At 42.3% G+C, this 21,226-nt stretch overlaps 1 protein-coding gene across 2 annotated transcripts in view; it reads right to left on the bottom strand.

The window, feature by feature from the left end:
* Positions 1-21,226, bottom strand: part of ebf1a (EBF transcription factor 1a) — a 201,895-nt gene that overhangs the window by 15,247 nt on the left and 165,422 nt on the right. For both annotated transcript variants that reach the window (XM_034181304.1, XM_034181305.1), the window contains exon 14: positions 1,243-1,422. In XM_034181304.1, coding sequence (XP_034037195.1) covers positions 1,243-1,422 — 180 coding nt within the window. The remainder of the gene's footprint in view (positions 1-1,242; positions 1,423-21,226) is intronic.

The raw sequence follows: 21,226 nt of genomic DNA, 5'->3' as shown, positions 1-21,226 counted from the left end.
GCACAGTCACTCAGTTTTTGAGAACTGTATACTCCATGCAGATTGACCATAGAGTGCCATATTGTTTGTATTTCTTTGTAATTAATGTAAATAATGTCCGAAACATATTCAGTGGCAGCTTTACCATCAGAGAGCCTCGTCCACAACTACCACAAAAGACTCCAAACTGTCGTTGATGTTAAAGGAGGCAATACACAGTATTAAGAACAGGGGTATGTAAACTTTGGATCAGGGTCATTTGGGTAGTTCTCTTGTCATTTTGATTTAAAAAGAGGAAACACAGTTGTTTGACAATAAATGGCTTCACCCAACCACTAACCATGAGTGGAAAAAAAGTTTTTGTGCTGTCATTCATATTCTCTTAAAAATGGCCAAAAAACCAAAATTCTGACAGGATATGTAAACTTTTGAGCACAACTGTATTCATATATTTTTTTCATTCATACAATCTGCAGTTTGTGAAATACTAGTGTAGGATTCTTGGACAAATGCTGCAGTTACATTAGCTTTAGCTGACATTTATTACAAATCTCAGCTTTATCAGCAGACAGAATGGACGAGGAGGTTGTCTTGGGAGCCTGAATCCTGTCTCTCCCTCTGACGTCAACCCATCCATCCACACTCCCTGGGTTTGTCTGCTAATACTCTAAGAGCATTTTCTCCCTCAGTGATTTTACAATCAACCCGGTCGTATTTCACCTGCCCTCTGATATCTGCTTCTGTCTTTATTGTTGTTATTATCCAACACTTAGCTTTTATGGCTTTTCCTGACAAATCCTCGCAATAAAGTCATAATCCATTTATGAAGGGGCCTAAGTAATCAATTAATGAAAATTGGAGCTACAAAGGCAGGCCGAGGGGCCATTGATTGAAAGCGCCTGTGTGGGGCCGAAGAGCCTGTTAAAATACTTGTTAACACCCAGGAATCAAAGAGCTGAAATGGAATTGCTTCTCTAGCAATTAGTTTATTGATTTAATCAAGGGTCTTTAATGTAGAGGGTGAATGTGCTTGTGAGTTAAGGTGATGGTGGGGTGTCAGGGTGGGGGGGGACAAGGCGATCTGCAGTCGTGGCCAATAAAGTGAGGATTTGTGTTGGACCCTGCTTTAAAGAAAGAGATGAGCCAGCTGATCTTCATCACTCTCAGTCCAATTTACAAATTTCTCAGATTCCTTCATTTTGTGTTGTAAGAGAGAGCGGCTACGCATCACAGCACGTAGGGTGAGGAAGTGCGTTTACTCACTAGCATAGGGCGAGTTGCCTGCAGATCCGTTGAGGAAATTGGGCGAGGTGCCCAAGGTTGCCATGCCGGAGTTAGCATAGCCATTCATGCTAGTTGAGACGGAGCTGTAGCTGCTCTGCTGGGGAGTGGAACTGGGGACATAACCGTGAGGAGACACGCTGCTTGTGCTCCTGCTGAAACCTACAGGCAGGGAATGACGTACAGAGAGCGAGAGAGCGACAGACACGAAGGATAGGTGTTAGAACAGCAAATGCCAGGCAAAAAAAAAAAAAAAAAAAAAGGCAATTTCATTTCTCTCTCAGTGATAATGAATAGAACGATATGCTGTAAGTTGTGAAATTTTGGATAATCTTACACAGCATATACAACCCCTGGCAAAAATTATGGAATCACCGGCCTCAGAGGATGTTCATTCAGTTGTTTAATTTTGTAGAAAAAAAGCAGATCACAAACATACTGGTAGACCAAGGAAGACATCAAAGCGTCAAGACAGGAAACTTAAAGCAATATGTCTCAAAAATCAAAAAATGCACAACAAAACAAATGAGGAACGAATGGGAGGAAACTGGAGTCAACGTCTGTCACCGAACTGTAAGAAACCGCCTAAAGGAAATGGGATTTACATACAGAAAAGCTAAACAAAAGCCATAATTAACACCTAAACAGAAAAAAACAAGGTTACAATGGGCTAAGGAAAAGCAATCGTGGACTGTGGATGACTGGATGAAAGTCATATTCAGTGATGAATCTCGAATCTGCATTGGGCAAGGTGATGATGCTGGAACTTTTGTTTGGTGCCGTTCCAATGAGATTTATAAAGATGACTGCCTGAAGAGAACATGTAATCATTGTAATCATCACAGTCATTGATGATATGGGGCTGCATGTCAGGTAAAGGCACTGGGGAGATGGCTGTCATTACATCATCAATAAATGCACAAGTTTACGTTGATATTTTGGACAATTGAAAGGATGTTTGGGGATGATGAAATCATTTTTCAAGATGATAATGCATCTTGCCATAGAGCAAAAACTGTGAAAACATTCCTTGCAAAAAGACACATAGGGTCAATGTCATGGCATAGGGTCAATGTCATGGCATAGGGTCAATGTCATGGCATAGGGTCAATGTCAACGAGCAGATGTGATTTGATGCAGGTGTTAGTTTTGGGGATGAAAATTTACAGGGTGATTCCATAATTTTTTCCTCAGAATTGAGTGATTCCATATTTTTTTCCTCTGCTTGGTCTAAAAAAGTAACAGTTACTGACTGCCACAATCTTTTTTCTTGATTTCTTATAGTGTTTCTTAAAGCCAGAAAGTTGCCATTTGAAATGACTTTAGTTTTGTGTCATGTCTGTGATCTGCTTTTTTTCTACAAAATTAAACAACTGAATGAACATCCTCCGAGGCCGGTGATTCCATAATTTTTGCCAGGGGTTGTACATGGGGAGGGTGAAAAAGCAATGAAGAAAGAAAGACAAATGATACGAGAAGAACCGAGCAGCAATCCAAGTACTGAAACAAGAGGCCTTTAACCTTACTGGCTCCTCTCCAAAATTAGATGTATTGATAAGGCAATTAACACTAAAATGCCTCTGCAGCTTTCTTGTAATTTATAAGGAATGAAGCCAGTATTAGCGACAGGACCTGCGAGAACAGAATTCTTTACAGCCAGCGGTAATCTGTATCCACAAAAATTCATCTCTATGTTCATGGCACATACACGTGTTTCATAGAATCACATAGAAACAACATTTGTATGCTGTAAGATCGATGTAAGTGTGAAAGAAGAAGAAAAGACTGAAATGTCGGAACAGAAGAAAACTACCTCAAGTAACACCTTGACTGTCGTGGGTTAAACTCAACTGGTCACTTGGAATACCTCTCTTATCCAACAACTCCATCAGTCGTTTGTGTCAATGGTCCAGATATGTGCACAGTCATGATTGAACCCACACTTTTCTTTGTTGTCTTTGCAGTTTGATCTGGTTGTAGATGGCAGTGGATGCTGTTGGTGGTTTACAGAGCATGAGGCTACTCCACTGTGGTGTCACTTAAAAACCAGGTTCACGTGCTCCACGCTGACCCTGACTGTGGTGTAATGTTCTGCATCCTGCCACGTTGTCCTGCGTGATGCTGTCTTAAAGACTTTCCTTGCCATGACTATCCTTCTACTACTACTAAAATCAAATACTTATTTCCCCCACTGTATCACAACACACATCACAAACTGCTGAGAGACTGGGCTGTTTTGTGGACCCACCATGGGGCATTAGGGTTAGGGTTAGGATTAGACTGCCCCATCATGAAAATCTATTACATTTCATGATGGTTTCACAATCTAATGGCATGAGACTGGGACTGGGCATTCCACAATCATGCAATTAGTGACTCATCAACGGCAAGCTTACATGGTACATAGCACTTATTGTATCACATCATGTGTGGGAGCATGGGCTGGTGCCTTGTGTCACCACATCCACCATACAACAGAACCAACTTTGTTCTTGGATGGCACCACCCAGGCAGACAGACCCATTCACCCCCAGTCCATTTAGCTGAAGCTGAGCAGGTAATATAGACTTAAACTTCAGAATTCATGGTGCTACTTCCATCAGCTGTCACATCATAAGTAAACACCAGGTGGTAATCATATACGCCCATGCCAAAATACTGCCTCCTCCATATTTGACAGATGATGCAGTGTACTTCAGATCATGAGCCATGGATTTCCTTCTTCACGCTCTTCTCTTCCCACCATTCAGGTACAAAATCATCTTAGTTGTATCTGCCTAAATCTTGTTCCAGAACTGGGCAGACATTATTTTTAGGTTTTTACCGAAGAAGTCTGACCTTTCTCTTACTGTGTTACCAGTGGTTGCACCTTATTGTAAACCCTCTGTACTTAAATCCACAAAGGTGTGTTTTGAGTGTAGACTTTGATAATGATATGTCCATCTCCTCAAGAGTGGTCTGGTCTTGGACAGATGTTGTGAAGGGGCTTTTCTTCAAAGAGAAAATAATTCTTCCATCATCTACTTTAGTTGTCTCATATGCATTTTGTAATTGCTTAGCTCAGTCTTCATTTTAAGAACGTGCCAAATTGTTAATTTTGTCCTTCCTAATGTTTCTGCTCTGGGCCTGATAGGTCTATGTTGTTTTTTCAGCCTATTTATGACCTCCTTCAATTGCATCAACACACTGATTGTGCAGCAGATAACAGAATATTTACAGAGGAATCCTTCAAATCTGGAAAGAAGCACCAAAGTTGGCACAAATGATCATCCTGATCAGGAGACTACAGGATCTGGTGGGGATGTCGGGTCCTGTATTAGAGTGGTTTAGCTCCTACCTGGTTGGTAGAACTTTTAGTGTGTCTGTTGATAATGTGATGTCTGAGTCTGCTGACCTTTTGTGGGGTGTGCCGCAGGGCTCGGTTCTGGGACCTATTTTATTTCTTTTGTATATCATCCCTCTCGGCAAGTTGATCCAGCAGTTTTGTGACGTATCCTATCATCTCTATGCTGATGACCTGCAGCTGTACTGCTCCTTTAAAACAACTGAGACCCAGAAACTCAATTCTTTAACCAATTGTCTCACCAAAGTTAAGGAATGGCTCAGTGAAAACAGCTTGCAGCTGAACTCTGATAAGACTGAAACATTGATTGTTGCTCCGGAGAGTGCCGTGCCTGCTATTAGGCTGCACCTTGGTGAACTGAATAGTTCAGTTAAGGGCAGCCTGCGCAATCTTGGCATTATCTTGGATAAAGGGATGTCTCTGGAACATCATACGAAACAGTTAGTAATTGTTTTTTCCAGATCCGGAATATCTCTAAACTTCGAAAAATGGTGTCTTTTGAAGAGTTAGAGATGATTGTACATGGTTTTATATCTTCGCGACTGGATTACTGTAACAGCCTGTTCACGTGTCTTAATAAGAAAGAACTGGCTCGTTTGCAGGTTGTGCAAAACTCCGCTGCACGGCTTCTGACCTGCACCCACAGGAGAGCCCATATTAGCCCAATACTCAAGTCCCTGCATTGGCTCCCTGTCTTGTTTAGGACAAATTATAAAATCCTGGTGCTTACATTTAGAGCTCTGCATGGGCAGGCTCCGGAATACATCAAGGAACTGATCCAACCATATGTGTCCACCAGGGGCCTGAGGTCCTCCAACCTGAACCTGCTGATGGTTCCCCGTACCTGTTTTAAAACTTGAGGGGACAGATCTTTTAAAGCTGTGGCGCCGCGCCTTTGGAATGAGCTTCCCTGCTCCCTTCGCTCGATAGACTCTGTCCATGTTTTTAAAAAGCAACTTAAGCCTCACCTTTTTAAAATTGCATTTTAGCTTGATTTTCTTTTAAATGTTTGTATGTGTTATTTTGTATTTATTGATTTTATCATGTGAAGCACTTTGTGACCCTGGTCTGTGAAAAGTGCTATATAAATAAAGTTTACTTACTTACTTACTTACTTAAATACTCCTTAGACATTACTCTTTTGAAAAAACTGAGTAGCCACTTGAATTTTCAGTAGGCAGCCAGGTAGGGGTCAATTGAAGAATTACACAGGGGTCAAAATTTAAAAATGTTTCAGTCATATTGAAAGCTATACCACATTATTTGTCTGTTCACAAAGATTCCAAAAAGGTATAGTTTGGACTATCTATGACTGAATGTTATGGAGTTATGGGGTAAAAACAGCAAGAATGGTAACAAAGGTCAGCATTAGTTTGTACAGGGGTCAGATGTTAAAGTTGCTCTAAATATTGTAAAATGTGACGCAAATTATTGGTTGAGTTCACAGGGTTTTAAAAAGGAACAGTTTGCACTATGTGGAATGCTTAGTTATCATGTTACAGGGTAACCTATGTCACATGTCATAGAATCCAATGGATGTCGACATTGCTCTACCTTTACCTTGCAGACCAAGCATTCAACACAGTCAAAACTATTTCATTTATTAATCCTATTACTTCAACCAATAATTTGCACCACTTTTTACCAAAATTGGAGCAACTTTAACTTCTAGCCCCTGTACAAACTGAAATTGACCTTTGTCACCATTCTTGTTGTTTTTACCACATAACTCCATAACATTCAGTCATGGATAGTCCAAACTATACCTTTTTGGTATCACTGTGATCAGACAAATAATGTGGTATAGCTTTCAATATGATTGGAGCATTTTTAAATTTTGACCCCTGTGTAATTCTTCAATTGACCCCTACCTGGCTGCCTACTGAAAATTCAAGTGGCTACTCAGTGTTTTCAAAAGAGTAATGTCTAAGGAGTATTTGTGCCAACTTTGGTGCTTCTTTCCAGAAATGAACAATTGTTACGGTTATCTGCTCCACTATGAGAGCTCAATGGACAGTTACCAAATGCAAATTCAACACTTGAAATCAAGTCCAGACCAATCATTGCTTAATTAGCTGTGGAATAATGAGGGAACAGACCACACCTGGCCATGAAACTGCTTGTCAATTGTCCACTTTACTATGGCTTCTGAAATTATGGGGGACTGTGACTAATCTGTTATTTTGTGAAACCCCTTGATTTGTTTAGAAACCACTGTGGTTCATGTACAGAGGCAGAATTACAAATTTGTCTCACTATCCAAATACCATTCTACCCGACTGTAGCAGCTGACATTCTGAACTCTCTTATCATTATTGCATTTATTTCCTCTAGGCTGGACTATTGTAATTCATTATTATCAGGTTGTCCTAAAAGTTCCCCGAAAAGCCTTCAGTTAATTCAAAATGCTGCAGCTAGAGTACTGACGGGGACTAGAAGGAGAGAGCATATTTCACCCATATTGGCCTCTCTTCATTGGCTTCCTGTTAATTCTAGAATAGAATTTAAAATTCTTCTGCTTACTTATAAGGTTCTGAATAATCAGGTCCCATCTTATCTTAGGGACCTCTTAGTACCATATCACCCCGATAGAGCGCTTCGCTCTCAGACTGCAGGCTTATTTGTAGTTCCTAGGGTTTTTAAGAGTAGAATGGGAGGCAGAGCCTTCAGCTTTCAGCTTATAGTTAGGGCTGGATCAGGTGACCCTGAACCATCCCTTAGTTATGCTGCTATAGACTTAGACTGCTGGGGGGTTCCCATGATGCACTGAGTGTTTCTTTCTCTTTTTGCTCTGTATGCACCACTCTGCATTTAATCATTAGTGATTGATCTCTGCTCTCTTCCACAGCATGTCTTTTTCCTGATTCTCTCCCCTCAGGCCCAACCAGTCCCAGCAGAAGACTGCCCCTCCCTGAGCCTGGTTCTGCTGGAGGTTTCTTCCTGTTAAAAGGGAGTTTTTCCTTCCCACTGTCGCCAAGATCTTGCTCATAGGGGTCGTTTTGACCGTTGGGGTTTTTCTGTAAATATTGTATGGTTTTTGCCTTACAATATAAAGCGCCTTGGGGCAACTGTTGTTGTGATTTGGCGCTATATAAATAAAATTGATTTGATTTGATTTGATTATTTTTATTATTTTGATCTCAAACTTAATATGTGTTCAGCGAAAACAATTGAATTCTTCCAATATTTTGTATGGGGACTGTATTTCAGATGACAATAATGGGACAGAGGAAGAGTGGAGGAAGCTCAATGAAAGTATTGAGACACATCCAGATGCTGGTCCATCCACTCTCTTCTGGTTCCCCTGATACATATGATGAATCACCACTGACTGCACCCACATCTCTCTCTGTCAGACGAGGGCCGACCCTAGTCTAATATACACACCCCTAGGACCCACTCATATTTCTCCATCGTACTCCATCCACAGCTCGCTTTTTCTCCATTCTTCACTCTCTCACCTCGTTTCTTTCCTCGTGTCCCGTTGCCACCCCACTTCCTGTCCTCCTTTTTTCAGACTCTCCTTTATTTGGTTTATGCCTGACTGTCTCGTCCACATGATGGTAAATGAATGGTAAATGGACTGCATTTATATAGCGCTTTTCCATCTGCATCAGACGCTCAGAGTGCTTTACAAATAATGCCTCACATTCACTCCAATGTGAGGGTGTAGTTCTACAAACTTTAAGCCAGCTAACATTTAAAAAAAAAAAAATCTTTGTAAACCCCAAACTCATGTTTGTTCATTGTGGAGCTTTTACACTAATCCAACGTGAAACTGACACACTGTCAGTATAATGCTATACATGCTTCCCTCTGGCAGTATTATTAGACAGCATTGCTTAAATTTTCATTGTTACGCAGATGATACCCAGCTTTATCTATCCATGAAGCCAGAGGACACACACCAATTAGCTAAACTGCAGGATTGTCTTACAGACATAAAGACATGGATGACCTCTAATTTCCTGCTTTTAAACTCAGATAAAACTGAAGTTATTGTACTTGGCCCCACAAATCTTAGAAACATGGTGTCTAACCAGATCCTTACTCTGGATGGCATTACCCTGACCTCTAGTAATACTGTGAGAAATCTTGGAGTCATTTTTGATCAGGATATGTCATTCAATGCGCATATTAAACAAATATGTAGGACTGCTTTTTTGCATTTGCGCAATACCTCTAAAATTAGAAAGGTCTTGTCTCAGAGTGATGCTGAAAAACTAATTCATGCATTTATTTCCTCTAGGCTGGACTATTGTAATTCATTATTATCAGGTTGTCCTAAAAGTTCCCTGAAAAGCCTTCAGTTAATTCAAAATGCTGCAGCTAGAGTACTGACAGGGACTAGAAGGAGAGAGCATATCTCAACCATATTGGCCTCTCTTCATTGGCTTCCTGTTAATTCTAGAATAGAATTTAAAATTCTTCTTCTTACTTATAAGGTTTTGAATAATCAGGTCCCATCTTATCTTAGGGACCTCATAGTACCATATCACCCCAATAGAGCGCTTCGCTCTCAGACTGCAGGCTTACTTGTAGTTCTTAGGGTTTGTAAGAGTAGAATGGGAGTCAGAGCCTTCAGCTTTCAGGCTCCTCTCCTCTGGAACCAGCTCCCAATTCAGATCAGGGAGACAGACACCCTCTCTACTTTTAAGATTAGGCTTAAAACTTTCTTTTTTGCTAAAGCTTATAGTTAGGGCTGGATCAGGTGACCCTGAACCATCCCTTAGTTATGCTGCTATAGACTTCTGGGGGGTTCCCATGATGCACTGAGTGTTTCTTTCTGTTTTTGCTCTGTATGCACCACTCTGCATTTAATCATTAGTGATTGATCTCTGCTCCCCTCCACAGCATGTCTTTTTCCTGGTTCTCTCCCTCAGCCCCAAACAGTCCCAGCAGAAGACTGCCCCTTCCTGAGCCTGGTTCTGCTGGAGGTTTCTTCGTGTTAAAAGGGAGTTTTTCCTTCCCACTGTCGCCAAGTGCTTGCTCACAGGGGGTCGTTTTGACCGTTGGGGTTTTTCCGTAATTATTGTTTGGCTTTGCCTTACAATATAAAGCGCCTTGGGGCAACTGTTTGTTGTGATTTGGCGCTATATAAATAAAATTGATTTGATTTGATAATAAATATATTAATTAGATTATTTCAATTATTTTCAAAGTGTATTTGTATTTCTTAATATTGGATCCATCCCTCTGTACTATGCACCTGTTTAATTTAATTTAATGATTTATGCACATCTTGGTCATCATCTGATTTTACAATGCTAAATGCTACTGTGAACCTCCATGTTTACATGAAAACATATTAATGTTTCAGCTGTTTTCGTCTGTTTTTTTTAGTGTTTTAGACCCTAAAATCCAAGTCAATGCAAAATTCATATAATAAAAATGAGCAGTTAGAGGTAGCTTCAGTGAAATATTTTAGCGGTTGATCACTTTTAACTTTTCAGTTAGCAGATTATTAGTTGTTGAAGCTAACTTTTAGGTTAGCTCCGCCTACCACTGCTGTTATCGCTTGCTCACCCTGATTGGCTGTTTGTGCGACCTCTGACCCAGTGAAGGAGTTTACAGCCATCATGCCAGCGTGGACAGAGCCGCTACCAAGGCCGGCTAGCTGATTGTGCCCTCGTGGCACTGTCGTATACAGGGCCTCCGCGATATCTGCTGCTCGTTTCAGAATCATCTCCTAACAATGAGAGGGAAAAAAAACAGTTGTGGTCAAAAACAGAGGAAAAGACAAGAGGAAAAAATAAAAAAGCTGGATAGATTTGCAAGAAAATGCATGCTAGATTTTCACTTGAGATATCGGGCATTTAAACGAAGCCGGCTGCATGGTTTTTATCATCGGTCACAGGGTGTGGTGGAATTGGTTCCTGTAAATGGAGGACAGGCTCATTAGCAGACTCATCAGATGTTTAGCCTGGCTGGTCCCTCCTTCCTCCCTGCTTCATGTTTCCATTCTCCTCTCCTCCTCCTCCGACAGAGCCCACTTTGAATCCCACTTCTCCACCTCCTGAGTTGTCTCTGTACTATTCCTAATTGCCCATTCTCACGTTCTCCTTTTCTCCCTCTGCAGTTAGTTTTCACTGCACTTCTCCTCCTTCTTCCTGCTCAGGATTTGAGCTGATAAAAGCACCATCGCATCGTGCGAGTTTGCCGGTCCGGGCTGCTACATGAGCGCAGCGGGATGCTCCGGGGGTCCAGCGGAGACACCGACTTTGATGCTGACGGCAGTCCAAACTACAAACACACTTCAGGAAAAGATGATGTTTGTGTACGTGCTTGTGTGTTTTTTCTTTTTTGTTTACCTGGTTATTGTGAGGCATCCCGTACAAGGCCTCTACCAAGTCTGCCGCTCGCTTCAAGATCACCTCCTGCAATCAAGCACAGAAAGAATAAGGGGATTGATCACAAGCGTGACAGCTCACCGAGTTCAGTCACTTTTATTACATTTCACTTCTTACACTTCTTACATTATGCTGTGAATGCAGAACAGAGAGGAAGAGGCAGAAAGAGGAAGAGAAATGGGCCAGTCCTGGTACTTTGTTACTAGCGGGGCAGTTGGGAGAGAGCGGTGGGAGCCACCGTCATCAGTGAATAAAACATAAGTTCATATCTCTCTATCAGTCAACTATCTTGTGCTGTCACTGCCGGAGCATGAATCTACTCCACAATCACGCATCAGTTTCATTTAACACAACATATCATCAGGTGACAGCTAAACAACTCCCACTGTCAGCGGGGACACACCTGTCTCCTGCCCCGTATTAACCCGGATAATGATCCCGGTGAATAACCGCGGATGCACTTGGTGTGATAAATGCAGAACATCATTGCTCAGGTGAAAACTGCTGAGTGGAATTTCCCACATCAAACATTTATCCTTCTGTGCCGCCGCTCATCCTCTCCCATCCTTTCTGTCGTCTCTGCCTCCTTTTTGTTAGCATACGAGCGTGTGACTCCAGGCGGTGTTATATATGTGCGTGTGTGATGTAGACACCTACAGCCCTACAAAACCCTTTTTAAAAGTTAATGTGCCGGGGCTAGGATATATGCTGGAGGCGCGACAACCAGAAAATTGCAGCTCCCCTCCCCGTCTTCAACCCTTCCCCATCTCTCTCTCTCTCTCTCCCACTCTGTGTCTTCTACTTGTGCACATGCACACACACGCTGTGCGCTATACCCTCCTGAGCGTATCCCTCGCTGTGAACAAGCCCTGGAGCATGTGTGCGCTCTGTTCCATGACACGCCGCCTTTCAATCAGACCTCGTATTGCACACACACAAACACACACACACACACCAGTGCACACGTGGCTCCGCACACGCAGCTTTGCACACGCGGAGGCTGTTGAGCACGCCCAGGACATGACGAGAGGGTCAGCAAAGCAATAAAGATTGTAGAGCGCTGTCCAAGGTGCTAAATTCACTCAATAATGGGAGCGCTGCCTCTGTGTTAACCTCCCATTACTAGCACTATCTGGGGGAGACAAGGGGAGGTGGGAGAGATGGAAAGAAGGAGACAGTAGAGCGGGCCTGCTTGGGGTGATTGAGAAATACAGAGGCCCTAGGAAGGTAAGTGGTTCTTTAGTATGTATGCGCCGCTCTTCGCTTTCCTTGCTCTGCTTTTCCTCGACGCCCCGAGCCTCCCAGGGATTGCTAGATGGATAGATGGATGGATGGAGGGAGGAGGAGGGGAAGAAAGAGGGGAAATGAGGGAAGTGTAAGGCATTAGGACACAAACAGTTTCTCGGCTGGAGTGTGACGTGTTCGGCGATCACACATGAAGCCTTTCTGTTCTTCAGTCGCTTCATCTTTTCTTTCACCTTGCCTCTCTTTCAGCGGAGAGTACAACTAGCATAAAAGCTAGTGTCGATAACTGCTAACTGAAGCAAATGCATTTAGCTGAAACTATGGCTAATTGTTAACATTTATTATATGAACTGAGCTTTCACTCAGTATTTTTGCTCTAGCACCAGGAAAAACCAACCTAAAGAGCTACAACTTTAACATGGAGCAGCGAGGATGATGACAGATGGGCGTGAGTGCGTTCTTCTAGTCCATCCTGCTCAGTTTTGTCATGACCACAAACAGGAAGTACACTTTTGTCACCATAAACAGGAAGTTCAAACAGGAAGGACACAGGAAGCATGGGAGAACTTTTTCCCAGAAACATATAGAAACTGCGTTACGTCATCATGCCAGACACCAGCGAAAGGCTGGCATAGGAATACACTGAGCCGTAACTGTATAGCTTCGATCAACAAAGTAATTTGGAAAAATTAATAAGCCAGTTTCGAGTTTCTCAGTGCGCGCTGAGAGCTCACAAACACTTCCGGGTCACAGGTCAGTGCATATAAAATCACTGCCAATGCTATTCACACTGGTAAGCAGTGTTTTTGAAGCAACATAACAGCTTAAAGAGCCGTAAGAAGTTAGACTGTGGACAGAAAATGGTATGAAAACATTTCTAAGGGCCCCTTCACACATAGTACGAATAAGTACAAATGAAGGCGAATCATGGCGGAACAGCTCATATGAGTGAACTACGAAAACATTGAGCCGATGGGCAGGTGTGAATGATGCAGCTGCGACAGTTTCGTGGATGCAGGAACACAGTGTAACCACATCATGCAGCTGCTGTAAAAAAAAAAAAAAAAAATACATGCCACCCACAGGATTCGAACCTGCAATTTTCCTAGCTCTGATTGCCAACCAGAAATGTTACCACTGAGCTACCATCGCTGTCAATCAATCAATCAATCAACTTGTTTCTTATATAGCGCCAAATCACAACAAACAGTTGCCCCAAGGCGCTCCACATTGCAAGGCAAGGCCATACAACAATCATGAAAAACCCCAACGGTCAAAACGACCCCCTATGAGCAAGCACTTGGCCACAGTGGGAAGGAAAAACTCCCTTTTAACAGGAAGAAACCTCCAGCAGAACCAGGCTCAGGGAGGGGCAGTCTTCTGCTGAGACTAGTTGGGGCTGAGGGAAAGAACCAGGAAAAAGAGATCGATCACTAATGATTAAATGCAGAGTGATGCATACGGAGCAAAAAGAGAAAGAAACAGTGCATCATGGGAACCCACCCACAGTCTACGTCTAAAGCAACATAACCAAGGGATGGTCCAGGGTCACCCGATCCAGCCCTAACTATAAGCCTTAGCGAAAAGGAAAGTTTTAAGCCTAATCTTAAAAGTAGAGAGGGTATCTGTCTCCCTGATCTGAATTGGGAGCTGGTTCCACAGGAGAGGAGCCTGAAAGCTGAAGGCTCTGCCTCCCATTCTACTCTTACAAACCCTAGGAACTACAAGTAAGCCCGCAGTCTGAGAGCGAAGCGCTCTAATGGGGTAATATGGTACTACGAGGTCCCTAAGATAAGATGGGACCTGATTATTCAAAACCTTATAAGTAAGAAGAAGAATTTTAAATTCTATTCTAGCATTAACAGGAAGCCAATGAAGGGAGGCCAACACGGGTGAGATATGCTCTCTCCTGCTAGTCCCCGTCAGTACTCTAGCTGCAGCATTCTGAACCAACTGAAGGCTTTTTAGGGAACTTTTAGGACAACCTGATAATAATGAATTACAATAGTCCAGCCTAGAGGAAATAAATGCATGAATTAGTTTTTCAGCATCACTCTGAGACAAGACCTGTAAAAGGTGCGGGAAAATGCCTGATATCAAGTAGGACATGGACGTATTTTAAAAAAATACAACCACACACCATATAAAAACACTGCATTTTATTGAACCCTTCTTATCAAGCGGACAATACAAGTATGAACCATCTGTTTCTCTGTAGATGACCCATGGTCACAGACGTACAGTCATGAAATGACATAAATGAGAAGCAGGGCACTTTTATCATGTCCACATCTGCTGGCCGCATGTCCAGCCAGCCCTGCTTGCGCATCCTGCCCAATACACGTCTTGTGGATGGCGTGCTGCAGGACAGACACCACGTCATGTGGAACAGAGCTCACATGGGTGGCGTGACATTCAGATTGCCCGCTGCGTGTTATGATCTGATGGTCCATTTCACCTGGGGTAGCCTGTCAATGTGCGCGCCGTGTGTGCGCTCACTAAGCCCATTGCATCGGTGATATATGTTTTATGTATGTCCACGTGAGGACAGCAAGCAGACACACAGGTGTCACAGTGGGCAGCTGTTAGTTCATGTCCATCCAAACACGGTATGTGTTCTCCAGCTGGGACGTCCAGAACCACCACAGCTCTCCACAGCTGCTCCTGTCGACGGACACGCCCCCGGTCAGTTCAGTGCACACGCCAACGTGTCACTGTGTCTGTTTACAAAGCCACATTCATGGGGCACTTAGACAAATTTCACATCCAAAGTGATCGTCTGCTGACTGTTCCTCTTAAATCAAGCATAGGTGGAAGCACAAAATCTTGCATTTCCATGAATGGCCACTTGAGGCTGTCTCCAAAAGAGAGTTGCTCCCCATCGATAGCCTATGTTAAAATCCCCAACTTCAAATCAAAAATAAAGATGAATACAACCTCTTACAAAACAAAACCAAAAAAAAAAAACAACAAAACTTTTTCTGATCTCTATAGCTGGTTTTCCACTTCATGACAACTTCATGACAACTTTTTTTAAAATGACTCATCACTTTAAGATATTTATTCATTCATTTTTTTTTAACACGCTTGGAGTTTTGGGGTACTGGAGCCTAACCCAGCAGTCAATAGGCAAGAGGCCCTGGACAGGCTGCCAGTCCATCCCAGAGTTTAACATATTTTAAGGCATAAATTTATAAATAATTAGAAATCACTTTGATTGACAGCTTTTTTTGTGCCAGTGACCTGAGTCCACAGCCCCGCGAGCAGTGACTCCTGCTTTGGACCAAATGTGTTTGTCAAGTTTGAGATGTTATTCCAAATATTTGAATTAATATGGCGTGCTATGTGGCTAATTGTACTAATGAACCATGTAAGAATTCTGTGCTTCAGTGTTTCTGTCAAGTGATATTTCCATGTTATTTAATTTGTATGTTGCAGCACTTATGTGGTCCGCAGAGCACCAGTTAGTAACCCTCATTCATGTGCTGCATGATGGCAGAATTGCTGTCTCACAAAACATCACTCAGACTACATTCAGAATCACAACGTTGCAAGGAGTTAGGATGAGTCAGCAAATATTTCAGTTTCCAAACCACTCAATCCTATGGATGATGTCATGGAAACTGTGCATCTGGATTCACAGAGCTTCACTTTTTCCACATTTTTTGTTACAGCCTTGTTCCAAAATTGAGTGAATTCATTTTTTTCCCTCAAAATTCTACTCACAACACCCCATAATGACAACATGAAAAAGGTTTTTTGAAATGTTTGCAAATTTACTAAAAATAAAAAACTAAGAACTCACACCCTTTGCTCAATACTTTGTTGATGCACTTTTGGCAGCAATTACAGCCTCAACTCTTCTTGAATAAGATGCCAAAAGCTTGGTGCATCTATCTTTGGCCAATTTTGCCCATTCCTCTTTACAGCGCTTCTCAATCTCCATCAGGTTGGATGGGGTGTAGGGATGTGGAGATTAATCGATACAAATCGGTATCTAGATACAAACGTGCGCAATGTGATTGTATCGATTCATTCATTGTGCATTGATTCAATTGAAGGATGACATTGTGATGGATCAGTCGCCGCTTGCTTGCATCAATTTTTTCTGACGTACATTGAATGCACCGAGGGAAGCCTGAAAGCACATTTCTACAGCAACGAATGTATTTTAAAATGGAGGCCCGCGACAAAGGCACAAGCACTTTTAGAATATTTTTGATGCATCTAAAACATTTAAATCACGCGTTTGGAATTATTTTGGCTTTTTTTTTTTAAAAAGATGGGAAACTTCACAAGACGCAGGTTGTTTGGAAAGAATGCCGTGGCTGCCACTGTGCCCCCTAAGTCCACAAAACCAGTGAGAAAAATATCTCAAATTACTTTTGCAGAGGAGGTACGCTGTCAGTGAGTGACTCACTTTAAGTCACTTGTTGAGAGTGATGTTGTCTGATTGTTTACTGTTTAAGTTCTGACAGTGTGATCAAACAGGTTCCAAACTGATTCCTGTTCCTTAATGTTGAATCTGGTAAATTTTCTGCTTATAAGGAGTGAAACAAATCCTCTGCCTCTCGTAGAATCAGACGAAGAAGAAGAATACTATAGTACCATACTGAATTGCAGCTTCTTATGTTCTATTTAAATTGTTGGTATAATTTCTTTTCATCATGTTGAATCGCATCGTATCGCACCAAATCACATCGTATCGCATTATGAGGAATTGAATCGCCATCAAATACATATCAAATTGCATCAAATCGGGCACGGGGTGAATCATATTGCATTGTATCGTCAGTATTGTCATGTACCGTATCGCTGGTAGTGTATTGAGACATGTATCGAATCGTTGTCAGTGAAGAGATTCACATGCCTAATGGGGAGCGTCGGTGCACAGCCATTTTCAGATCTCTGCAGAGATGTTCAATCGTTTTCAGGTCTGGGCTCTGGCTGGGTCACTCGAGGACATTCACAGCGTTGTCCTGAAGCCACTCCTGATATCTTGGCTGTGTGCTATATAAAGTACCTCAAAGTGATACTTGAGTGAAAGTACAAGTATCTTACCATAAAATTACTTTGCTAAAAGTTAAAGTCTCCTTTAAAAAAATTACTTGAGTAAAAGTCTTAAAGTATCTGACATTTACTGTACTTAGGTATCAAAAGTAAATTTCTCATATAAAATGTACTTTAAGTAAAAGTATTGAGTAAAAGTAAAATCACAAGTAAAATTTACCACAAGTAAAATGTCAGTACTGAAGTTTTCCCCTTAAGTGTGGGTTAACTCCGATCGTACGCTGGACTCCAGCGGGAGCCGATCCATGTGTATGTGTGTGTGCGTCAACATATGTGCATTTGGAGTCCAGAGAGCAGATGGCCGCCTTTTAACCATCCACAGTCTTCTTCTTCCTCAGCGGGGGCGCAGATTCAACCTGTCATCTTTTATTTTTTTGTCTTTTGAACTTGTTTTATGTCAAACACGGCACTTGATGCTGCAGGGCTTGAAGGCGTACCCCTGCACCCCGGCTGAAGAGGTCTGTATGTCTCTTCCTGGTACGGCGTACTGTTGCACTCCGGCTTACTTTCACCTCTACAAACAGGCATCACCCAATCAAATTTCTTCTATGTTTTATTTATTAACAAGTAATGAAGATGGTTAAAGGAAATGTATCAGAGTAAAAGTATACATTTTATTGAGAAAATGTAGTGGAATAAAAGTGAAAGTTGCCAGAAATGTAAATACTGAGGAAAAGTACAGATATGTCAAAAGTCTACTTAAGTACAGTAACAAAGTATTTCTACTTCATTACAACACTGGTCCTTAGGGTCATTGTCCTACTGAAAGATGAATCATGTCCCCAGTCTGAGGTTAAGAGCGCTCTGGAGCAGGTTTTCATCCAGGATGTCTCTGTACATTGCTGCATTCATCTTTCCCTCAATCCTGACTAGTCTCTCAGTTCCTGCTGCTGAAAAACATCCCCACAGCATGATGCTGCCACCACCATGCTTCACTGTAGGGATGGTATCTGGTTTCCACCAAACATGATGCCTGAAATTCATGCCAAAGAGTTCAATGTTTGTCTCATCAGACCAGAGAATTTTTGTTGATGAGTTATTTAGTTGCCTTTTGGCAAACTCCAGGTGGGCTACCATGTGTCTTCATCTGGCCACTCTACCATACAGGCCTGATTGGTGAATTACTGCTGAGATGGTTGTGCTTTTGGAAAATTCTTCTCTCTCCACAGAGGAATGCTGGAGCTTTGATAGAGTGACCATCAGGTTCTTGGTCACCTCCCTGACTAAGGTACTTCCCGATCACTCAGTTTAGACAGGCGGTCAGCTCTAAGAAGAGTCCTGGTGCATCTGAATTTCTTCCATTTACAGATGATGGAGGCCACTGGGCTCATTGGGACCTTGAAAGCAGCAGAAATGTTTCTGTACCCTTCCCCAGATTTGTGCCTCAAGACAATCCTGTCTTGGAGGTCTATAGACAATTCCTTTGACTTCATGCTTGGTTTGTGCTCTGACATGCACTGTTAACTGTGGGACTGTATAGGTAGACAGGAGTGTGTCTTTCCAAATCATGTCCAATCAACTGAACAGTTAAGACGTAGAAACATCTTAAGGATGATAAGTGGAAAAAAGATGCACATGAGCTCAATTCTGAGCTTCATGGTTCAGGCTGTGAAGACTTATGTACGTCATTTCTTAAAAAATAAGAAAAAAACAAACAAACAACCCCCCCCCAAAAAACAAAAAACAAACAAACAAAAAAACCCAGCAAAACAAAACAAAACAAAAAATGTTTTTTTTTTGCCACATTGTCATTATGGGGTATTGTGTGTAGAATTTTGAGGGGAAAATTAATTTAATCTATTTTAGAACAAGGTACAACAATGTAGTATAACAAAATGTGGAACAAGTGAAGCACTGTAAATATTTTCCAGGATGCACTGTATATACAATCTATGCTGAAAGGTTAATTTGCTAACAAAACAAGAAAGGAAAAAGAAAAAATTGTTTCGCTAATTAGTTGTTAGCTGCCCGCCACTATTCTCTTTGCATCAGCAATGTGTCTCGGAGCCGCCTGCCTCGCGTGGCCCTCCTCACCTGTCTCCAAACGACTTCCTCTTGTCTCTCTCATCTTCTTTCCCTATTCTTTCTGCCCTTTCTCTCTATTAATCAATCTCTCGTGGTTCTGTGCCCTGTCTGTACCTATCAGTCTCTCGTTAGCAAAGGGATCTGTCCAGTAGCTAAACGCGATTAGGCAGCGCCCCAGAGTCGTCCTGATAAACAGATAAATGTGGTTAGCGCCGTGCTGCCTCCCGAGCTCTGCCGCTGTAAGGGGAGACCATTTCCTGGGCGCAGGGTCTCTTCCCGTAAAGTCAGGCCCACAGAGACGTCAACAGGAAGGGGAACCTGATCCAGAGCAGAGCCTGGCCTCGTCTGGCAGAGTGGTCACTCATTAGCTAGCCCCAGACCACCGCTGCACATCAGCCGCTGCTAAACACCCTGCAATCTGGATGTGCATTAGTTTACCGCCCAGCACTCTGTCCTCACTCTGACTGCCTGATTATTAGTTGCAGCACGGCGTGCACGCCGTTATCACCGCATCATTCACACAAAGTGTAGAGGTCCTCCCTGCTCAGCGTGCATGTGAGGAGGTTAAAACTATATCCAAATACTTTATCATACGAATTTGACACCAAATCTAAAAACAAGCAGTAGTGACCTTGTAGCACCCTGGGGATGTGCCATTTTGCACTGTTGATGATCATCCCAGGGATAATTTTTGATCTCTGTGAGGAAAAAAACGAATATCACAATATTCTGAGTGAGCGGGGTCATGATGTAACACCATGCACTGCAGACCTAAGTTACATGTGTCCTACACCTAACAAACCTGGCAACTCAGCTGTACCAGTGGAGTTCCATTGTGTGGAAGTATTTTTTACAGTTTTTTTAAAATTGCTAAAACACAAAACCCAATTCTCTAAACCAAATGACCAGTTCTCTAAACACATTTAATAAAACTAGCCCCCATTTGCCAAAACCATAAACACGTTACATGAAGACACAATTCACAAAACGCAATCCTCCTTTTCTCATAAATCTAAAACATTTTGCCTTGCTAAAACACAAGTTGCATAAAACTCTGCTCAGATTCTCAATTTAAAGCTCAAGTGATGCAAAATGCTTGCCACACTCAGCAAAACCTGAACACAATGTACTCACCTGGCTTCATTTATTAAACATAACGACTCAGAATTGTAGACACTTGTTGCAAATGATGTGACCACACCTATAGATGCCAGTTCAGAGTGCACAGTTTGGTGAAGGTTCCAAAGATATACAGTACCACAATGGACAGAGGCAGAATCAGAGGAAGAGGAGTTAGAGTCAGAGGAGGGAGAGGAGCAGGCCAAGGAGAGAGAGGAGCAGGCCAAGGAGAGAGAGGAGCAGGCCAAGGAGAGAGAGGAGCAGGCCAAGGAGAGAGAGGAGCAGGCCAAGGAGGGAGAGGAGCAGGCCAAGGAGGGAGAGCAAGGCAAACTCGCACCATCATGCCTGTGACGTAGATGAGGTCATGTGGCCTGACCCAGCTCGACGACATGATGCCGCACAATGATGTGTGTGTGTGTGTGTGTGTGTGTGGTATAGTTCAATAAATGAAAAAACCATCACACCCTGAACATTGTGTCTTTATATATATATATATATATATATTTTTTTTTTTTTTTTTTTTTTTTGAGAACAGATACTGTTCAGATACAGATACTATGCTTTGGCAGTTGCGAACAAACGTAAAAAGGACATTCTCACACACTGAACATTGTGTTTTCAGTTGTTTTGTTGTAGTGTGTAACGATGCATATAGTGTTTACGTGTTTGCAGGCTTTGAGCAGCTGTTTTGGTGTGACAGTTTGTGTTTTGAAAAGAGAAGGTGTGGTTGTAGCGGTATGTAGCTTTAGAAAAGTGTGTTGCGTTTAGCGTTTTGAGAAAATGGGGGAAGGTTTTGTGAAATGTGTTTTAGCAA

Source organism: Thalassophryne amazonica, chromosome 11 (genome assembly GCF_902500255.1).
Source record: "Thalassophryne amazonica chromosome 11, fThaAma1.1, whole genome shotgun sequence".
NCBI classification, from domain to species: domain Eukaryota; kingdom Metazoa; phylum Chordata; class Actinopteri; order Batrachoidiformes; family Batrachoididae; genus Thalassophryne; species Thalassophryne amazonica.
Note: the sequence above shows the minus strand (reverse complement) of the source record. Positions and strands in the feature narration are given on the sequence as shown.